The 21,679-nt window shown below is 46.2% G+C and overlaps 2 protein-coding genes across 3 annotated transcripts; both read left to right on the top strand.

Moving 5' to 3' along the window:
• The first annotated feature begins 290 nt into the window (after positions 1 to 290).
• cav2 (caveolin 2) lies at positions 291 to 5,336 on the top strand. Its single transcript, XM_060060072.1, has 3 exons — positions 291 to 850; positions 1,113 to 1,300; positions 3,746 to 5,336. Exons 1-3 carry the CDS (start codon positions 701 to 703, stop codon positions 3,894 to 3,896), a joined length of 489 nt encoding a protein of 162 aa, XP_059916055.1. The 5' UTR covers positions 291 to 700; the 3' UTR covers positions 3,897 to 5,336.
• Positions 5,337 to 6,764: 1,428 nt separating this feature from the next.
• On the top strand, positions 6,765 to 15,147 carry cav1 (caveolin 1). 2 transcript variants are annotated; one of them, XM_060060070.1, is made up of 3 exons: positions 6,765 to 7,007; positions 7,770 to 7,934; positions 13,067 to 15,147. In XM_060060070.1, exons 1-3 carry the CDS (start codon positions 6,972 to 6,974, stop codon positions 13,406 to 13,408), a joined length of 543 nt encoding a protein of 180 aa, XP_059916053.1. In that variant the 5' UTR covers positions 6,765 to 6,971; the 3' UTR covers positions 13,409 to 15,147. The 2 variants fall into 2 exon arrangements, with proteins under 2 accessions (XP_059916053.1, XP_059916054.1); XM_060060071.1 differs by lacking the exon at positions 6,765 to 7,007 and adding an exon at positions 7,147 to 7,301.
• Positions 15,148 to 21,679: the final 6,532 nt, after the last annotated feature.

Raw genomic sequence — 21,679 nt, 5'->3', positions numbered from 1 at the left:
TGTGCTTCCGTTGATTGGACCTCGGAGGAGATCCAGTGATTGGAACAATGTTAACGGGGAGAGTGAGACGGCCAGGGGGTCAGGCCTAATGCCAGCCCCCCCCCAGATTCCCACCGACAGCACAAATGCGGTCTGTTTCAGAGGGCTTTGTTGGGTGCAAGTGGAAATATGACTGCGCTTGTTGTGCAGGCAGAGTTTCCTACCAAATATGGAGAACGCACTGCGGCTCCTCGTTGTGTTCAAGCTCGACAGAGCTGCGGGAGGAACCGCTCGTTTGATTCCAGTGAGCATTATTAGAGTTGTTCAGGGCAACATTGGGTAGTGCACACTTGTTGCTTGCATCACATAACTCAGGATGTGTATCACACCAAACTAGTTCCCGTGCATCGTCTCGATATTTAGTAGAGCAATAAACAGCATAAAAGTTGCTTGAACTGAAACACTGTATTGGATGTTGCTCCATGGTGTCTTCATCTTAAAAACCACACAGCCTTGAGGATATCTACTCAAGCGACCTTCTCTCGGTCAACAGTAGTGAGTGTGTGAGAGTGCTGCTGTTCCGCGCCCGGCAGCACGGGGCGTGGGTCAGGTCTCTCCCTGCTGCGCACTAAAGCGCGTCTGTAGCGTGTAGGCTACAGTGAGGAGAATCAGCGCGCAACTGTCAACGCGAGTTCGCTCAGCCATCTCCCGCTAAACTGAAATGGGGGTCGAAAAGGAGAGATCGGACACGAGTATAATGATGGACGAAGACGAGTTCAACAGGTCGATAGAGCCAATGCTATCCAAGAAAGGGAAGATCTACGTGGAGGAGCCGGACCGAGATCCAAACGACATAAACGCGCACTTGAAGGTAAAGCGAAACTCCACGATCACAGAGATTACCCATATTGTATTCAAGCCATGCGTAGCCAGACGCGTTTCCCCTGCGTTTTCATGTGCGCCGCACCAATGCATCATCTCAGGCTCTCCAACATGTGTTATCGTTCATGTAAGCTGTGTTCATTGTCAAGCCCCCTCTCAATGTGTGATTGTTTTTGCTCGATTCAATCTCCTCAATGTGTTTGATCGGTCGAAGCCCCATTTGTCTGACAAGCAGTTTGATCACTCGACAGGTTGGCTTTGACGATGTGATCGCAGAGCCGCGCTCCACGCAGAGCTTCGACCGGGTCTGGATAGGAAGCCACGCTGTGTTCGAGCTCGCCAAATACGTCTTCTACCGCGTACTGAGCACCCTGCTGGCTATCCCCATGGCCTTCCTGCTGGGACTCGTCTTCGGGGTCATCAGCTGTATTCACATATGGTACGGCTAAAATGTCAGCTTTGAGCCAGCCTTACGTGTGCCAGCTGCTCCACGCAGTAAGGTTGTTGTTAGAGCTCTTGGCTCGATGCCGAGTGTTCCACTACGCTTCATTGCTTCGTATTTGTTCTTGTCCCTTTAGATACAGGTTACCTCACTCGTGCAACCCCTAAAAAGTGTTGCTGTTGCTCTTATTTGGATTATGATGTCATGGCTGAATGGCATGACATTGCCACGTATAGAGTTATGCTATGCAGTTGCCCACCGATTCTACAGGAAGGCAATGCACTTGGCTCCCATGCACTGCTAATTTTTTTAATTTGTATTACCTTTAGGAAAGAACGTGACATTTAAACTTAACGCAAGCACTCTAATGAAAGTTTGACTGAAACATGTCTCACCTGCGGTGTAAAAAAGGCCTTCATAACCTTAAGCAGACCGGATGAGTGGGGAGGCATTCTGGTCCTTCAGAAGAGCTTCTCTAAAATGTGTGACATTCTTAGGATAGACTAAAGAACTTCAGGGTTACCTTCACATAACCTTTAGTCCTTCTGAGATACGTTTACCTATCCATCTGTCTGTCTGTCTGTCTGTCTGTCTGTCTGTCTGTCTGTCTGTCTGTCTGTCTGTCTGTCTGTCTGTCTGTCTGTCTGTCTGTCTGTCTGTCTGTCTGTCTGTCGCTCTTTCTTTATCTCTCTCTCTTGTGCGCTCTCGCTCTCTCGCTCTATCTCTCTCTCTCTGCTAAAGGATTGATCCCCAGATGGAAACATAATGTAGGGAACGATCAATAGAGGAGTGGATAAGGTGGGGTCGTAGCTAAAGGGCTGACCTTTGAACTTTGCGTGAGGAGAGCCGGTTGGTGGAAGAGAGCCATGCTCCAAGCACATGCGGGGCAAAGGCCACATTTTGTGACTCAAAAGAGCTCCTATTTCGTCATGTAAACAACACTTTGTGAAGCCCTTGAATATGTGATGAAAAAAAAAAAGATTGGCCATCAGTGATGAAAGTTATCTTCTGCATTTGAAGAATGTCCCACTTCAGTCTTAAGTAACATACTTGACCTACTCCAGTGGTAAACTGTAAAACCCAGGCGACTCAAGCACGAACACGGCTGGAAAATAGTGGCGTTCCTTCTGTAACAAATCTTTTCTGACAGTTAAAGATAGAGCAGGTTAATACAGCCACAAAGACAATCTTTTGGTTTGGTTTTAATCAAGCCTGTGTCAGTTGGGCCAGTGCCAACATCACATGCTTTGTTTTACATTCCTCCATGCGTGGCTTCAACAGAACACGTCCGATTTATTTGTTCAGATTCACGCCATAAATTAAAAAAATATGAGAATAGAAGTCAGAAAAACCACCCCAATAGTTCCCTCCTGCTCAGTTCTGTTCCTACATTTAAAATATTCTTAATGTCACTGCAAAGTCTCTAGTGGCGCATTTCCACCGGAGGGTGCGGGTCTGATCGGTGCGGCTTGGTGGAGTAGTGAAGGTGCGGTTCGGCGCAGCTCAGTCAGCGTTTCCACCGCCGACAGTACCCTTATGGTGGGGGGGGGTTTAGGCCGGATGGCGATAGCCGCGGCAGCTAGGTAGGCATCGTGACCTCATAGCAGCCCGACACAGCGTAGCCTGATATTAAAACCAAGGTAAAAGAAGAACGCGACGCAATGAACAAAGATCAACAATGTAGGACGTCCAAGAAGGACGGCAAACTTTTGCGCGACATTTTCTTCCATAAACAAAGCTTTCGTCCTCGTCCAGAAATACCTCGCGGGTAGGCTACTGTGTTTGTTCGTTATTATCCCCAAGTCGCCATTCTGTCAACCAATCAACGTACGGCGTTTGTAGCTCGAACTTGCCGGCACCCTTTCAGGCGTCTCAGTACCCCAACGGAGGAGTACAGCGAGACGAGTACGGCTCACTCCGGCTCAGTCCGGGCCACGCCCACTTTTGGTGGTGGAAACGCGATCCGTGCTGCACCTTAGCGAACTGAACCGACCCGTACCCGCCGGTGGAAACGTGCCGTAGGATGGCCTCTCCAGGTCATCTAATAGCCCCGAAGTCTATCAGGAGAGCCAAAGAGGAAGAAAGCTTCTGTTCATTCCTGTATAGAGACCCCTCAAAGGCCTTAGCATAGGTGGCACATATATCCTCGCATTACGTAAATATAACATTATTTGGATTATGTAGCCGAACCCTAGCAGCATTAGCAGCCAAGCTTGTCCCCAATCCCCCATCATGCAACACTCTCAAACCTCCTTCCACCCAGACAGTACAAAGAGGTCACTCTTGCTTCACCTGGTGGAGATTGACTTAAGAGTTCAGTCGTTCAATCACAAGACAAACATGTTAGCGGCACCCTGAGTTCAGGCGAGATCATTGATCCTCGACACGGTACGCCTGTGTTCCGCTATCCTCCGGGTTGACCTTTGACCTTTGTCTTTCCAGGGTCGCCATGCCGCTGATCCAGAGCTTCCTCATGGTGCTGCCGTCCGCCCGGGTGGTGTGGAGGAGTCTGATGGACATGTTTGTGTCTCCACTCTGCAACAGCATGGGCAAGAGCCTGTCCTCAGTGCACGTTGAGACAACATATAACTGAACCCCCCCCCCTCCCCTTTCCTCCTCTTCCTCCTCCTCCTCCTCCTCCTTCCGGACCCGACTCAGAACTGGCCCCAGCAGGGGACGGGTTAACGTGGTGTCTGGGCTGTGTGTGAGTCTATGAGCCCTTCGTAATGTACAGCCAGCTAAGTCGTAGCATGAAGGATCTATTCCATCCCTGAGGAAGGGAGATATGTTTGCGAAATATTTACGTTGCTTTCCTTATATGCCCAATTGCCCATTATGACTTTTTGCAGCATAATCCACTACTTCCTTTAAATCCCCTTTCGACATTTTGGTCAAGAAACAACAATGATATCATGAGTATTTTTGGTTAAGACAGGTAACAGTATGTCAATACAAGTTATCAACTCCCCAAGATTGCCAGTGATTTTACCTTCTGTGACCAAAAAGTAAATTCCAGTCATTCCATGAGTCGGTGACTTTACAGAGGGGTTTGGGTGTCGGACTACAGAGTATGGAAGGACAGAGTTCTGCTGTTAGAGAATCTGAACTGAAGTTCAGTGAAACTGTTAGACAAGAGAGATTTTATTTGTACATGCTGATCTTGCTTCTTACTTAAAGGAACTATTGTGCACATTCTGCGGCTTTTACCGAGAGGTGAAGTGGCTTTAGAGTAGCATGCTGAATTCTAGATGCTAAAATGCAGCTTTTTTGCACACACATTTACAGGCTTATTTTATGATCAATGATTGTTGGGTGCTGATGTCACAGTCCGTTGAAAGTGTAATGGGGCATTTGAGTTTGAGACAAGGTTACCCTAAAGGTAAAAGATTAAAATATTTCTTAAGATTTTATGAATTTTGTTGAATGACATCTAAAGTTTTGAGTTCATCAGGATATTGACTCTTCCTTAAACATGGCCTTCTAATTTATTATTTTCTACAAACACTACCAAGTCTTAATTTACCGTAAAGATTTTAAAAGTACCTATGGTCTCTAGATAATGTGTGTAACTACGGCTTTTTGTATTTTCTATGTAACTTGTGTGATACTGAGCATCCAGGTACATTGCGGATGTTTGCATTGTGCCGCTTGCTTATGTAGCTTATCTGCAGGTAAAGACCATTCAGCAGTCATCACACAGTGGAATTAATACGCTTCCTCCATGTCGAAGACTATATGAGTTGCATCAGGTATTTGGAGTTTGTTGTAATGCAACCCAAGTCTTCCTATCAGCTGCCACGTGGCACACTTCAAAGAGTGCCTTAGAGTGTTGTTGATGATGATAGAGACACAACAAGTCACATGTGACAGACCCAGAGGGCTTCCACATCTCAGACATGCCTCTTGGACCACTGCCGAGACGTACGTGTGTGTGTGTGTGTGTGTGTGTGTGTGTGTGTGTGTGTGTGTGTGTGTGTGTGTGTGTGTGTGTGTGTGTGTGTGTGTGTGTGTGTGTGTGTGTGTGTGTGTGTGTGTGCGTGCGGAAAACCTTCAAACTCTTCACTCCAATATTGTCCAATCTCTCCACAGCAGTGGGTTCAGCTCATGTTTAATGTCCGGTGCATCATTTTGAGAATGCATTTATTGAAGAACCAATCCTCAATAAGCCGAGGGGAGGGTGGTTCCCCCTGACCAAGTGTCTTCCTCCTCATTGGACAAACTAAATATGTCCTGACCGAAATAAATATTTGTATCATCAGAAGATAATGTGTGACCTCTTCATTCTATTTCTTCTCCCCGACAGGAGTGCATGGTAGGCATCTTGCTGCCAGATCGTCTCACATAAATCGTGATTTACGTGAGATTGCACAAGACACTTTCCTTGACAAATTGTAGCTCAATGGAAAATGACCAGGGGCTTTGCTGCTGGCCCGGCAGGTCTGCGCAGCCTTCTCTGCTCAGCCTGCCTGCTTTGGCTCGCTTTGGACTGTTTTGATTTGTCGACAGTGATGACGAATAAGACAGTCATACAGTAATGAAACAATTCATTAATCATCATCATGAGGATTTATGTTGTTGTTGTTGTTGTTGTTGTTGTTGTTGCTATGGGGCTGTCGCATAACACTTTATTTATCCCAGAAGAAAAATTCAGGAAAATGCTAAATTGATGATTAGTATAAACATTTGAATATCCTCAACAGCCATATTGCATTTCATACCCGGGTTAAAAGCACAACAGAGTATGCACACCGCGAGTCTATATGGATCATTACCCGGGCGTTTCCCTCGTTATTCCGAACAGAATGAGATGAACATGAAAGCTTGCCAGTCTAGACTCGGCACCATTAACACACCGTTTGATTCCCACCACAGTCTCCATTAACTCTCATTAGAAAGGAGTCTGGGCAGGCCTCCGGATGTTCTCATGGAGCCAATCATCTTCAGACCCTATAGCTTCAGCCTCCAGGCGTTGCTGCATCCTCGTGGCCTTCTGCGACCTCTGTGTCAGCGTATACTAATCTCATGAATCTCATGAGATTAGTATATGTTGACACTCAAAGAATGACCACCCTCTCTGTGCTACATTAACCATGGCACATGCCTATAAACCGAGTAGCCTAAACGATTTGTGAGGCTAACAGGTATATGTAAATAGACCTCGAGGGACTTCTCCAGTTGATTTTGTACTCAGTTGTGCTTCGGAAGATTTACTGGATGGATGGATTTACTAATTATGCACCATAGAAAAGTGACTGCCAATTCCTCATCATAATTCCAATGACTGCCAAATCCAACAGACCAAATAGAGCATTTAGTAATATCACGTCAGTGTGTCGGCCACTCGTGCTTGGGCATGTTTTGATTGATAGGCTAATTGTGGGTTACGTTTTTGGGTCGACCGTTGCCGCCGCCCTCCACGCAAGGTGCCCCTTGAATGCGTTGAGTCGCCCCTCGGACCCCAGCGCGCACGGAGGTTTCCCACCGGCGCTGCCATTATATGCGTGTCACGTAGCCTACGTAATAATAAAAAAAAAAGTCAGGGATTTAGTCATTAAACATTTTGGAAGAGCCTCCGTGGGAAGTCCGTGCGCTTCCTCACTTTAGCAGCTCACTTTATTGTCTCCTGGTTTACGGGACGCAGGGTTTACGCTTCAGGCACAGGGGCAGCATGACAGGCGGACTGAAGGACAGAGAGACGGACGAGGTAGGCTACACATCCCGAAGTGTCACCTTCTCGTTTCAGGCATTTTGCAGCAGCGCGTCATAGTGTGTGCGGGCTTACATTTTTAGCAGAAAGCAATTTTCACACCAGTGTCAAATATTCTCCCCGGCTATTTGACTTCTGATTGGTTGAATGCATGCGAGTGACTTTAACCAGAAGCCAAACGACTTTCGAAACTTTACGAAGCTATTTTGCATTCTATATGGCAAGTTGGGCCATTAAAAGCTCCGCGCCTCCGGTTTGGACGGGATGCTCCGCGCAGCGATCCCGTGTGAGGTATGGGAAAGCTCACTGGAACACGTTTCATTCACATGGGTGTGAGCGCGTATCCTCTTCGGCTTTGGTCACTCCTTGTAAATTGATTGACCTGCGCATTTATCGATGACGTTGGCAACAAAAAGAAAAACGCATTTTAACACAAAAGAAAATAGGATTATTACAGTTAGATGACACTAGACGGACAAATATGACGAGCTAACGCCAGTCATATCATTTGGAGAATACTTTTATCATTGGCTGCTAACGCACTCAGCTGGGCTACGACCCCTTGCGGCTCAAGTGGGATCTCCGTGATCGAGGGGTGTGGTGCCTTATTTCAATACGTTTAAAGCCATCCCAGGCTGGGGCAGGCTACTAACTTTGCGCTCCTGTCTCCATTCTCTCTCTCTCAACCACACTCACACACTGCCCGGCTTCCCTCAATACTTTCTCTCACGCCAACCGTCTCCCCTCCGGATTTTACAGGACTTTCTATCACCGTTCATCCGAAAGCAAGGGAACATATACAAACCCAACAATAAAGAGATGGAAAACGACAGTTTGAACGGGAAGACGATGGAGGACGTCCACACGAAAGAGATCGACCTGGTGAACCGGGACCCGAAGCGCATCAACGACGACGTTGTCAGGGTGAGCAAGACAATTTTTGTAACTTTTCTTTCCTACATGTGGACTTCGAGGGAACAGTTTACTTGAGATCCAATAGAAGGCTATAAGTTCTGACAGTGTCAATCTTTAGTTGACAATCTCCATGTACGGTCTGTTTTGGGTTACAGTGTCCATTTAGTTGTTGTTTTTTTAATAGGGTCGTGTCGACGAAATTTTTTAAAACTTTCAGTTTGGAATACTATTATGATGCGTTTTAAAAATGCTGAAGGTCTTGATAATAAAAATTCAGTAGGTGTTACATGCCTCACCAAAAGCTGCTGCGTGCGCTCCAGGCGCGTCACGGCACCGTTGCGCACGGGTTGGTGCACGGGACGCGCGCTCCTGCTCCGCGCTAGTCTACCCCGAATGACCTTTCCACGTCAGGTAAACATTTCGTATCAAAGTCTGGACTTTAGTACAACGCCCTGTCCACCGTGTCAAGTCCCAACGCCATTACATTGAACATCCTATGGACTTCTCCCCGACGTCTTAAAAGTGGAAACATTGTAAATGTCCTGTAGAAATGTCGAAACGCACTTTCAATTTCACACCTCCTCCTTTTTTGCCAACCCATTCTGTTTCCGAATGGTCGGGAGTACCGAAATTCGCACCATACGTGATCAGTGTAGCGCCAACATCACTACCTTATGCTACTTTGTTGTAGGCCTACATATTACATAGTATTTTCTGAGACTCTCTAATAATAGGCGTGGCATGCTTCATAAACACCTGACGATCTTGTTCAGCGGGAGCCTTCAGCAGCTCTGGCGCTAACCCCTTGTCATGCTGAGCATGCATTTTCATCTACACGGGGGTCAAACGCCACGCTGCAGGGATTCTGGCTTTGAAATGCCTGACATCTCTTACATGCCTTGTTAAAACAGGGAAACTCCCAAACAGATAGCTGATGGGGCGCTGCAGCGATGTCTCTGAGCACCACACCCACTCACCACCACCCTATGCAGAGACCTCCATGAGGTTCCACTGGAATGCATGCATACTAGATGTATTAATCACTGGCTATAGAAATATAATAGGACAATTAATCACTTAATAAGTAATTCATTTAATTTGGAAATCTTCTGAGAAAATAAAATATATTTTTGAGGTTGAAGACATGGCTGCTATCTCACGCTCTGTGCATTGGCCTACTTCTCTCTCTCTCTCTCGCTCTCGCTCTCTCTCTTTTTCTTCTATTTCTATCTCTCATGATCTGTCTCATTCCAGTTTATGCGCTCCTTCTCTACCATTGTCTCTCTTCCCCTCTCTCTTTCCCCCTCCATTGTGAAAGAGAGTCATACTCTTGCCTTTGACTATAAATAGAATTCAGCCTCACAGGATTGGCTGACCACTTTAATCGACTTACCAAACAACCAATAAAGTACCAAAATGCAATGCCCGTTTTCAGCCAGTCCTCTTCAATAGCAAATCCATTAAAAGTTCTTTCTGGCCTCAGCAACTCCCATGAGGGCTATGAGGAACACGTCGTCTCAGGCCCACAGAAACCAGTGACCAGTGACCTATAGTCTATAATCTAAAACAACAGTTTTCTAACGGTTGATCGGGAACTCCTTCCTCAAGCAAACAATCACCAAAGCACCTGATCTAATCTCGATGCAAAAACAATAAATCCTGAAAATAAGTTTCAGGACCAGCTCTGGCGTCTCATATTTACCAACAGTTGAAAGGACTTTTTAAACACTGCCTGGCTCCACAGCCTTTACCGTTCTGTCTGATATTAACGAGAGGACTGCTCGTGGCAGAGGGCTCTCTGCGTCTCCGTGCGCCCCCCGCCGCTGGGGGATTGGAGGGGGAGGGATCCCGGGTTATTCGGGGCTGCGGGGGAAGCTCCGGCGAGGGGTTTAGGGGTGTCCTGTTGTCCCGTGACGCGGTGAAACCCGAGGAGGGATTCCCTCTCGCTCACCACTGCCAACCCCCTCCCCGCTTTGCACGCATGCTCACATTTACGCACATAGACACACACACGCACACACACATTGACACACACACACACAATAATGGTCATACACACAAACACACATGCATACTCCTGCAATCACCCAGCTATTCACACGCAGACTCACACATTATAAAATTCAAACACACACACACACACACACACACACACACACACACACACACACACACACACACACACACCCTGACATCATTCCCACATTGGGTGGACACATGTAGCCGTGGTATTCTGCCCTGCAGCTGGTCTCCATCAGCCTGCCACATCACTGCTGCTGGGGAGGAGGACGGTGCAGCCCCCTCCGCGGCTCTCATTGAGCTCCCTGCTGTAGCCGCTAGCTGTAGCCGCTAGCTATAGCCACTAGCGCTCTGACCCTAGCTAGTACTTAAAGCCTGCACGCAAACATACACACAAAAACACACTACCACATGAACACACTCATGTAGGCACATTCATCTATAAGCCCACACACTTATTGACCGTGATACACACACCCACATTTACTCTCACACGCACACAGGCATTCCAACACACAATCACTGTACAGTGTGAACACACACACACACACACACACACACACACACACACACACACACACACACACACACACACACACACACACACACACACACACACTTCGACCTGTTCCTACATAAACATGCACTCACAGTCCTGCCCGACAGCCTGTAGGAAACAGCTGCCTCCAGATAGGCAGTGACCGCCCTGCTTTGGTCCAATGCTCACCACACACGGCCATTGTTTCATGTCTCTGCTGTGATTGGTTCCCTGGCGGAGGACATTAAGGCAACGTGCGAATGGGATCGCACCTTTTGGCGGTGAACATACTGTAGTGCAAAATACTACTACTATTACTTTTACTCACTATTACATTACTATAACGGTTACTATTACGTTTACATTGGGAACCATGGCTCTATCTAGATATTCACTGATTTAATTGTTTTCATTACAAAATTATTTGTTAGGTATAGAGTTAAGGTATATATTGTGCTTTTTGGTTCAAATAACAAAGGCCAGAGGTCCTCTGGATTAGTTATTTTTATCAGGCACTGGTTTCAAGAACAATTTGTCAATCTATGTTTAAAAAAAGGCATATGTTATCGAATCACAAATGAAGATCATTGATGTGAGTTTTTAGTCCTATTGTAGTAATGTGGATGAGTAATGAGTCTCCACAGAGCAGCTAATGGGCCCTCAGCAAACTGCAGTCTGTTTAAACACTGGCCGGCACCAACAAAACATATGCCTTGCAGAGTCAATGTGCTGTTTAAGAGCTATTAAATAACTAGCTTCAAGGCATGAATAGCTCTTTATTCCCGATGGCGATGATATCCATGAAAAGATAGAAGTAGGCTCAGACATTAAAAAAATCATGGGCACCAAACATTCCTTGTTTTCAATTCTTTCTTTTTTTAATTGCCTCAGTCATGCATTCATTTAGTTTTCCCCTCTCTCTCATTTACTCTGAATCAGTTTTGGAAACTTGGGGAAAAGTGGGTCCTCTTTTAAATTTAGAGCTGTGGAAAAACAAAATGGACGCCGTGCTGGTTTTTGTGGCTGCTATGAGATTTGACGTTTTATTTATAAGACAAGGCTGCATAGAGAGAGGGAGAAACCCCTCTGATGGGGCCCGACCTGCCGGTCCAGAGAGAAAGAACTGAAGGAACACCCTGTTCTGGTAGAGCTTCAAACGAATATCTCAAAAGTAGATTTCTGAAATGGTTTAATGTGAGCAAAAGCCAATTCTTGTCTGACCTTTTAATCAAAATACTTTCTAAACGGTCAGAAACCCGAAGCATTGTTGGATGAACTTTGATTTAACAACCTGTGCATTCTGAATTACAATTTCCCACAGAAAAGTGGGAAACAGTTCTTTAAATAGTATAACAACGCACCCCATTGTAGAAGCAGACGTTGTTTCAACCTGGGACCATTTTCTGAATTCCGGTCCCAGCTATTAGATTACATTTTCATCACAGCATACCCATGTGACGTATGGGCAGTTTTTAGTCCTCAGTATCCGTTTCCACAGAGACCAACCACCTGGACTTTATGACAAGACACATGGACTAGGGAACCTTTGAACAAACATTTACTAAACGCCAGGAAGGCTGTCGAGAGGGTGGAACAAGAGAGCCAGAGAGCAGAACAAAGTGACCGGTCGACCTGTATCCATCCGTCTCTTCCTTATCTTATCTTCATGGTGAGGAGGAGCAGGAGAACGTGAGAGACGAGGGGCAGGTATGGGAACATGCCAGATGCAAGATATTCAGTGTGGAGCACCAAGTATTTGTGGAGGGGTGGGTGGGGGATACCGTACCAGTCCCTGGATGGTAACAGCTCATCACAAACACACGCACGCACATGCATAGAACACTGACTTGTCAAGCACTCTCATGGTCGATGTCTGATGGTATCTATTCTGATCGCGTTTATGGGCTAAGTAGTCATTGATGTTTAGTTAGACAGTTATAGTTAAGCTTTTGTCATATAAGATAAGATAAGATACAACTTTATTAATCCCCCGTAGGAGAAATTTGTTTGTTGCAGAACAGCCCAGCAGCAGTGGAAGGACACAGGATAAAAGAACAATGTAATAAATACAATAAATACAAAGTGCTAATGCATAAGTAGACGCTTATAGTTAAAATAGGGACAAAAACAAGACAAACAGAACCAACATCAAGATGGGTGATGCATATACACATATATACGCATACCTAAACACACACACATATGTTGGTCCTTTCAATGGTTGGCCGATAAATATTTGCTTCTGTATACTTTCCAACCTGGTATGGGAAAGTATCGGTACCTCCATATACTTATACCATAATGTATCATTGGTGAACCATTGTTGTGGTAGGGGTTACGTGCTACAAAGTAACACGGGAGAGTACATTACTTATTATTAAGAGTCAGATTACTTCTTTGTTGTAACAGGTAACTTAACAAGTTAGTTTTGCTTTTTAAGTAGTGGGTTATGTTGTTCAGTTTTCTAATAACGTATTCGCCGCCGCTCATTCAGTAGGCCCCCAATCGTCCCATTCCTAGACCAAGTGCGTGCCCTGACCCACGGTCCCTAATCCCCCCCCTCCCTCCCTTCCACCTCCTCCAGGTGGACTTCGAGGACGTGATCGCTGAGCCCCCCGGGACCTACAGCTTCGACGGCGTGTGGAAGGCCAGCTTCACCACCTTCACCGTCACCAAGTACTGGTGCTACCGCCTGCTCACCGCGCTGGTCGGCCTCCCGCTGGCCCTGATCTGGGGCATCTTCTTCGCCATCCTGTCCTTCCTGCACATCTGGGCGGTGGTGCCGTGCGTGAAGAGCTTCCTGATCGAGATCCACTGTGTGAGCCGCGTGTACTCCATCTGCGTGCACACCTTCTTTGACCCCCTGTTCGAGGCCATGGGCAAGTGCTGCAGCAGCATCCGCGTCAGCAGCATCAAGGAGGTCTAGGCTCCAGGGACGCGCCAACCTGATCGCTTGCTCCTCTCCGGAGGGTGTGGGGGGGGGGGGGGCGGGGGGGGGGGGGGCGTCTGAGGCGGAGGAGGGGGGGATGGAGAGTCGGGGGGGGGGGGGGGGGGGGAGGGTTGACCGTGTGACAACGCTGAGGGAGGGGGAGTTCTTGTTTTAAACAGAGAAGATGATGGCAATGTACCCCTGGGAAGAAGAAACAGGAGGCAAAACAATTTTTAAGAACTGGTTTTGTGTTGGTCTGTGGCCTTCACCGTCGCGCTCCGCATTCTGTTACTAAACATGTTTCCGTCTAAAGCTGTGTTTTTTACTCCTCAATCTCCATCACTGGTTTCAACCAACTCAAGGGCCCAGGGAGTCAGAGGGTCATTCTTTAGGGTGACTTGGCTCATTTGTTTGTGTTCTTGACATGTTTTATTTTAATTGTATTTCATCCCCATTGTTATTGCTGCCCAGTGGGCCCCTTCTCCACTTCTCCCGGCTGGAGGATGTTTCTGGCACAATGTACATTCCTTCCATTCTTCAAGCTATTCCCCTCACAGCTCCGATAGCGTGAGCATGGCCCTGGCTGTGTTTGGTCCACGGGGAGAGCCACCAGGTGTCCCTTGACTCAGCCAGAATGTGACCCTGCCCCCCCCACCCACCCCCTACCCCAGCCCTCTGGTCAATGCCCCCCCCCCCCCCACCCACCTCCAGTCCCAACATTCTGACACGGTGACTTCATTCCTGCTTGTTTCCACCGTCTCCATGACAACAGCGGACATTGGCGACCCCCCCCCCGGTGGATAAGCCCTCTTCCTCTGGGTCCGTATTCACTCTCCGCTTCTATAGAATAACGTTCGTATCTCTGTGAAGTCCTCTGCATCTCCCACAACACGCTCAATTTCACCAAGTTTTTTAGGACACCTTATATTTTTGTTTTTGTATACTCATCTTTTATCTGAACTGTGTTTCAGTGAATCTGCAGCCGTCCGGGCAAAACAACGTGTGTTTCCTACACAACATGAAGTACTTTAAAGGGGAAAGGAGGGCTAACTTTAAATATCTTTGTGGCTATGTGTGTGTGTGTGTGTGTGTGTGTGTGTGTGTGTGTGTGTGTGTGTGTGTGTGTGTGCATGTGTGCACCAAATGTCGCGTCCTGCAACAGCACTATTCCCAGTGAACACGCATGTCAAACGATGATGAAAAGCATTGTGAGTACATTGTAAGTACTGTTATCGCTGTGTGAAAACTCTTATGCATTAGAAACCCTAAAGGCTACCCAACAACATGTCCATGTACCCAGTATTGTCCCCCCTGAGTCGTCATGCGGTCACAACACTTTGCCAGGGTTCAAACACACGACTACAGCAGGGAGGGGGGCTGTTGTTCTCCAACAGGAGGCCATCCATTCCATTTAGTTGGTGTTTAATGGTGTGTCTCGGTCCTGTGGACTACAGCCTGGTCCCGGTCCTGCTTCTGAACTGTGGACCCCCCCCCCCCCCGCCCCCCCACCCCACTCCCCCCCCGATGTAGGGCACGGGGGGGGGGACTGGAGGACAGAGGCCGTGGTGGAGAGGGGGGGCGGGGGGACTCTGCGATCCCGCCGCCTGGGTCTGGCTGTGAGTTGGTTATTGATATGAAGAGATATTAAAGGTGATACTTTTATTATTTTTATATGTCTTTACTGCTTTTTTCTGTTTCACGCTGTGCACATTAAAATATAATCTTATCTCATCTTATGTCTTTTGTTTGTTGTTTTATTCAAACACATACATATATGTATAACGTCAAATGAACACACAACTGTACACTGTGTGGGGTTCAGGATAGTGGAGTGTACCAAGAGGGGGCGCACAATCACTGTTTTAACAAACATATAATTCATTATAATGAAGACTACTCAATCAATGAAGGACTATGACCGGTGTGGACAGGGCAACTAGTGCAAACCACAACAAATTGGATATGCTGATGCTTGTGACAGATGCATATCAAATATTAATGTTATTCACCACACCTGTCTTTATAAACCTTGCCATGAAAGGGACCCTCGACGTCCTGATTACGTCACAGTTTCCGCTAGACGCTAAACTCCACAAGGCAACAGCTGGCAGAGGCCGTACCAGTTAGCCCCTGATTGGATGCTAACACCAACCGTTGAGAGAAACGATGTCATCTTGCTGTGTATTGTGTGTTGGCAGAAGAGGGGTTTTATATTTATATATTAGGTTTATACCGATAATGGGTAAGGATCAACGACAAGGGGTAAGTGATCATCAAAAATGCGTGTGTGTAGCGCCCAGCACACACTTCATATCAGTAAAGTTAACAGTTCAAGTATTGTCTGTTGTAGGTACGATTGTGTGTCTTCGCTGGTTTGTCACTTCTACCTTATTATAAATAAGGGAACTATTTCTAATGATGACACCCCCACCATCCGGGTGTAACTTGTGTTCGTGTGTACAGGTTTCTTCCCTGTCGCCTTCATGTCTCTATGCACTTTTCTAAGGCTGAAAATAAAGAAATAAAAGAAAAAAGGAAAGGGAGAGTCAGACAGCGGGGGGGAAGGTCCTTGCCTTGGTGAGAACATTCAAATCCTGTTCCCGGATGGTTAAAGCCTGGTAAAACAAAAACAATGTTGTAGAGCTGTTAGACTTCAGTGGACAAAATGACGCGCACAGCCGACAGGGCTGAAGCTGACCTGACGGGGCTGAAGCTGACCTGACGGGGCTGAAGCTGTAGGACTAAATTAGACCTGGTAGGGTCAAAGCTGGCCTGGGGGGCTTAAGCTGACCTGGTAGGGTTACAGCTGGCCTGGCAGGGCTAAAGCTGGGCTTTAACATGAACATGCGAGCTCCCCGTGACAGTTATGTTGCCACAGAGTGAGCTCATGGAAGAAACTTTCGCCTAGGTGGGAAATTGCTTTTGAGGGGGAGACTTGTGAGACCATGTGTGACCGTCCTGGTCTCATATTATTGCAACAAGTCAAAGTATATTATATAGTAGTATGCATATTCCCTGAATAGTGAACTATAAGGGTATGAGGAAACAAGTGAGCTGATTCGTAAGCCTCAGACTTCAGATGACACTAATGGTGACACCCTAATAGTGCACTGTAGGGCACACCCGGACCAAATGGGACAGGGCCTTATCCTCCCTGCTAGAAACCCCAGCCCCCCCCCCCCCCCCCCCCCGTTTAATGTTCAGTTCAGATTCTTTATGTGGGCTTCTCCGCCCACATTAGGATATTTTTGGAATTTCTTGCAGTAATATTCTTGCCTAATTTAATATTTTTCAACAGTTTTAAATTAGCTCTTTCAAAATACCTAACCAATACTATTTAAATAAACATTGATATTTAATGTAAAATGAAAAAATTGTAGTAAACGATTTTAAGTGGCTTGTTTAACTGAATGTGATTAACATCTTTGAATTGTTGTTGCTGTGATATGCGGCAGAGTGTCTCCCTCTAGTGGTATACATAGAGAACGCAACGCATATGGTGAATAATGAACAAAATTGGACGAACTACGGTAACTTGGAAAATACTTTTAATATTTGAATACTCTAAATTATACAATGGACTCTATTTTTTTTTTGTTCTGATTAATACAAGTAATTTAACACAAAAAATCGGTAAGCAATGGCTAATTTTAATGTTTTGGTCATGGTCAAATCTGTCATGTGTTCAACGAGTCAAAATATATGCCAGTTGTGACGGGATCTGTAATCATTAACTGTAACCAATCCTCCACTTCTGCGAAAACCATACATTTCCATGAATTTAGATAATCTGTTGAAATAGTGTTCTTGGTCTCCATGGCCTGTGAAAATAGGCAACTGATGCACAAACAAGTACTCAATATAGGCCTAAGTGTTATAATATTTGCTACCGAAATAAACAATCATGCAAATTATTACTTTTCTGTGTTTCTTATGAATGACCATCCTTCATTTTATCTTTGAAGTGTGTGTGTGTGTGTGTGTGTGTGTGTGTGTGTGTGTGTGTGTGTGTGTGTGTGTGTGTGTGTGTGTGTGTGTGTGTGTGTGTGTGTGTGTGTGTGTGTGTGTGTGTGTGTGTGTGTGTGTGTGTGCACGCCCTGTAGTCTTTGGGCCACCATCCAGGTTGCTATGACTCATTGTGTGTGCCATTGGTTCGTCTGCAGTGGTAAAGACGAGGGAGAGAATGAACATCAACATGGAAGGCTTCCCAGTGCCCTGGAGGTGGTACTTTTAAGCCAGCTGCTTCCTATCCAAGTGAACAACACGTCACACTGGCTTGCGGTAATGCGCAGCTCACCCTGCCGTGCCGAGATCGGCGAAAACACCGGCAGGTTAAAAGGGGCGCCTGAGAGACTCGGAGCGGAGTCACTTTAGGCTTCTAGTGTTTTGTTTTGAGAGGGGATGGATTAGAGTGAGAGACCCTCTAATGGATGGCTGCTCTCTGTGTGGTCCTGGAGGGGGAGGCTTCTCCACCTTTCCCCTTTCCCACTGCTCCTTCCCTCCTGACTGCTATGTTTGACATCAGTACTCACAGTCGCACTCTCCACTTATTGGGGATAAGCTGCAGAGGCACCAAGCCAGGACTCCTCCGTCCGCCCTCTGCATCCGCCATCTAAAGAAGACCACGTTGGGCAGCGGGAGGAGAAGGGCCGTGTTTGATCTAACATGCAGTAACATCTGACGGTCTCGCCCTGTTTAGCCTTTCAAATCAAGGGACATCAGAGAGGGCGATGCCGTTTCCTCGCTGCACAGCTGGCTGATGAATGTTACAAGTCTGGTAGTCTGCAATTGCACCCTCTCCACAGGCAGGGTTCAGGTGCAGGAAATGGGTCTATTTACAGACCAGGTAGGGGGACGCAACAGGATGTAGAACACCATGGGCAGAGGCTTTAACAAAGAGCGTGTCATCAGACGGTATTGAAACTAGGCGTGCATGAGGAGAGTTATGATACACAAAATAACGAGAGACAGCTGAGCGTGACGTGGATCTCTGGAACCAACAGGTGCGGGCACGAAGGCGGTACGGAGTGCAAGTCAGACCGACATCACGTACCCAACCGGCTCCAGGGTCCGCAAAAAAAGCAAAAAACCTTTGGGCGTTTTGGGCGCAGGAAAAAAAAAAAAAAAGATATCACAGAGATCACAGAGATACCCTGGCTCGGGCCTGAAGCCGAGCTCCCAGGGGGTAAACGTCTACCACCAAACAACCCCTGTCAGATGTTTACCTACCAGCACCTGGTTCTCTGGCCTCACGTCAGCCCTCCTCCACCTGGAACAGACATGTGTCACGCACGATGCATGTCTCTGTTATAAATCAAAGAGTAGTGGCCTGAACCACAACGGAGGTTCAGGTGAAGAGCAGAAGGCCACCACTCGTTTTATTTAGTCATGTTATTGATGTCGAACAGACTGAACCACCTAAACAATGTTACTGCACGCAACCAACTGTACATATGAACGTGTGCCGTTCACCCTGCACATATTACCTTAAATTACATTAATTAAACCAACGGTATATATGTTGTGATACTCTGCACTCGCCAATGTACATCGGGTGTTCATACTTTGGGCCTACATCCAAACTTACATTTTCCCTCTTTTTTATTGTAATTATCCACCGTCCATCACTATATATTGTAAGATGGCAACAATGCTGTAGAACTTACATTGCCAGTGTATCTGTAAATAAAACAAACATTTGTTGCGCTCAAATTTGTATTTCGGATGTTCTCATGATGAATTCTAAACAAGTAGCCGGTATGGTGAAACTTTATTTTTAAATGGTTTATTCAGTCTAATTTAGTTTCATATGAACTTCTATTGTGTGCCAAGGTTGTGCTTAATGGGGTTTGTTCCATTCAAATAACCTGATAAACACTATCAGTCATCAGCAGACTGCCACATACCTACAGGGCAGAAGCAGAAGTTGGTGACACAGATAAAACAACACATATTAATCACTTGATAAATCATGTGAAAATGAAGAAATGTGCTTTATAAAAGATCAATAGGGCATGCACATCACGTCACATGGCATGGCACGGCGCCCCTTTGGGAGCAAAGGAGCGTTTGAATGTGAGTTAGTATGTTGGCACTGGGTCATATTTCTTTGGTAATGTGTTAGTAATTCGTTGTGAAATGATTTGTGATTATAAATAGGGAGCTATTTTTGTGGGTGAATCTGCCACGGCGTTTCTCCGTGAGTAGTGGAAAAACAAATTTTCCATTAGCCTTCGAGAGGGTGAAGGGACATTGATTTAGGTCACAGGACTACAACTCTCTTGAGTCCTCACAGTATGGTCACACATAATCCTATGATACGTTGTGATGCGCTGAAACCCCACTGTTTTGTTTCCAGCTCACGAAGGGGTAGCCTGGTGGGTTTGATAAACCACTGATCACCAAATGGTGCTCTGTGATTGACCTAACCTGGTTCCAAATGGTGGCCATATTAGAGAATAAAATAAAAACTACAGTAGGATATAAACCTACGCCACTGAAAATGTAAAGTTGGATTTGTCTGCCGTCAGGCAAGGGTACTGTCCGAAGATGAATGCAAGGAAATCACCAGAAACTAATAATGAAACTTAAATATCAACTTTGATTGCAGCAGCAGAATGAGTCATGGGTCGCGGTTCGGTGTTGTACCGGAGGGTTTCATTGGGGTCGAGTGTGGTTTATTTTAGCAGACTCCTTCACCTAAACAACTTGCATGGGAGTGTTTAGAAGCTCTTACAGGGGGTGCAAAAACCGTTCAGATAGCACGCACTTCCCAGAGGGGGTAACACACGTGGTGAGGGAATGAGTCTGTTTGCATCAAAAACTTCATTCGGCTTCAGATATGTGGATGGTGGAAAATATTACAATTATGCTATGTATTCAATGTATTAAAAAATAATATTTGTATCCTAGGCAAGTTTTCTTCAACTCAAACTGAAATCAATCTTCCCTTATGCTCTCATACATAAACTCTTATCTCCCAGAGTGATTATATGCCTACTTCATAAACCTGAGGATTTCTTGTTATTTTTCTTCTGTCATTTCTATTGGACCTTTATTACAACCACGGAGCCTCTTGACCACGCTTTCATTATTTTCCTCGTATCGTTAGATTTGATACCCGGGCCACCAGCCAGCGGTCAACTGGGCCAGCCGTGAGGCAGCATTCCTCTTTGCACCAGAGAGTGCCATCTTCAGATCGACATCTTTTGATTTCCTGTTGTATTACAGGTATGCTATTGACATTGGTGAGTAATGGAGACCATTCTCTCTCGCTCTCTCGCTCTCTCTCGTGTGTGTGTGTGTGTGTGTGTGTGTGTGTGTGTGTGTGTGGCCATGATCATAATGCAACAGGTATGTTGAAACATAGTGGTGCAAGTTTATACAGCTGCTGTATTAGCTCTTTGTTTTTTTAACATAACAGCATTATGGACGTGATCTTCATGCTTAAACAAACTATATGTGTTGTAATCATTCCCTGAACTGTGTCCAGGGAATGATGACTATCTGGGACCCACACTCTGGGTGCGGAGAGAGACAGAAAGACAGAGAAATATTTACAGGAGAGTAGTTAATCTGGAGAATGAACCTATCAACTAATGGGTAAAAAACATAAATCATTGGTGTAGGACCTCCCCTATGCCCTACTGTGCTTTTTAACACGACTCAGGCACACACACACACACACACACACACACACACACACACACACACACACACACACACACACACACACACACACGGGTGATAAGAATCCTAGCCACAGGCTAGGATCAGTATTGAGGTACATCAGATAATGACTGACTTTTTCTCTCTTGCTGTCTTACCCAAGCCAACATTTGTCAGCAGATGGCGCCATTACGGTGCCGTTACGCACGCTGCAGCGCGGTTTGAAGCGCCAATCATCGCCATACTTAAATAAGCACAACAAACATATGAACTCACACACGAAGTGTAGTAACTATATCCGAAAGCTATATGTTGGCCAGGTGTCTATGGCGCGCTTCGTGGCGCGGCGGTCGTACGTGTTTCTTAATCGTTCACGGTTCATTCCTGCAGCTCGTGTCATTCGTTGGGGGGAGGGTGGGGCCGGGGCAGGGGCGCAGAATCCACGGGCCGCTCCGCCAACGAGTGATTATGGTAGCCAGATGAGACCAAAAATATGCAATCGGAAACACAACTCCGTATAGCAGACAAATATTTAGCAAATAAACACAGGGTGACCATTATGGCACCAACACACCCTGAACGAGACACACCCCGCCAGTA

This window comes from Gadus macrocephalus, chromosome 9 (assembly GCF_031168955.1).
Source record: "Gadus macrocephalus chromosome 9, ASM3116895v1".
NCBI lineage: Eukaryota > Metazoa > Chordata > Actinopteri > Gadiformes > Gadidae > Gadus > Gadus macrocephalus.
The sequence above is the reverse complement of the archived record's forward strand: the minus strand, read 5'-3'. Positions and strand labels throughout refer to the sequence as shown.

Bases quoted from the DNA above. Each gene is read 5' to 3' on its own strand.
- cav2 (XM_060060072.1), top strand. From the start codon at position 701: ATGGGGGTCGAAAAGGAGAGATCGGACACGAGTATAATGATGGACGAA. The intron at 851-1,112 runs GTAAAGCGAAAC...ATCACTCGACAG, and splicing joins ACATAAACGCGCACTTGAAG to GTTGGCTTTGACGATGTGAT. The intron at 1,301-3,745 runs GTACGGCTAAAA...TTGTCTTTCCAG, and splicing joins ATCAGCTGTATTCACATATG to GGTCGCCATGCCGCTGATCC.
- cav1 (XM_060060070.1), top strand. From the start codon at position 6,972: ATGACAGGCGGACTGAAGGACAGAGAGACGGACGAG. The intron at 7,008-7,769 runs GTAGGCTACACA...CGGATTTTACAG, and splicing joins AGGACAGAGAGACGGACGAG to GACTTTCTATCACCGTTCAT. The intron at 7,935-13,066 runs GTGAGCAAGACA...CACCTCCTCCAG, and splicing joins TCAACGACGACGTTGTCAGG to GTGGACTTCGAGGACGTGAT.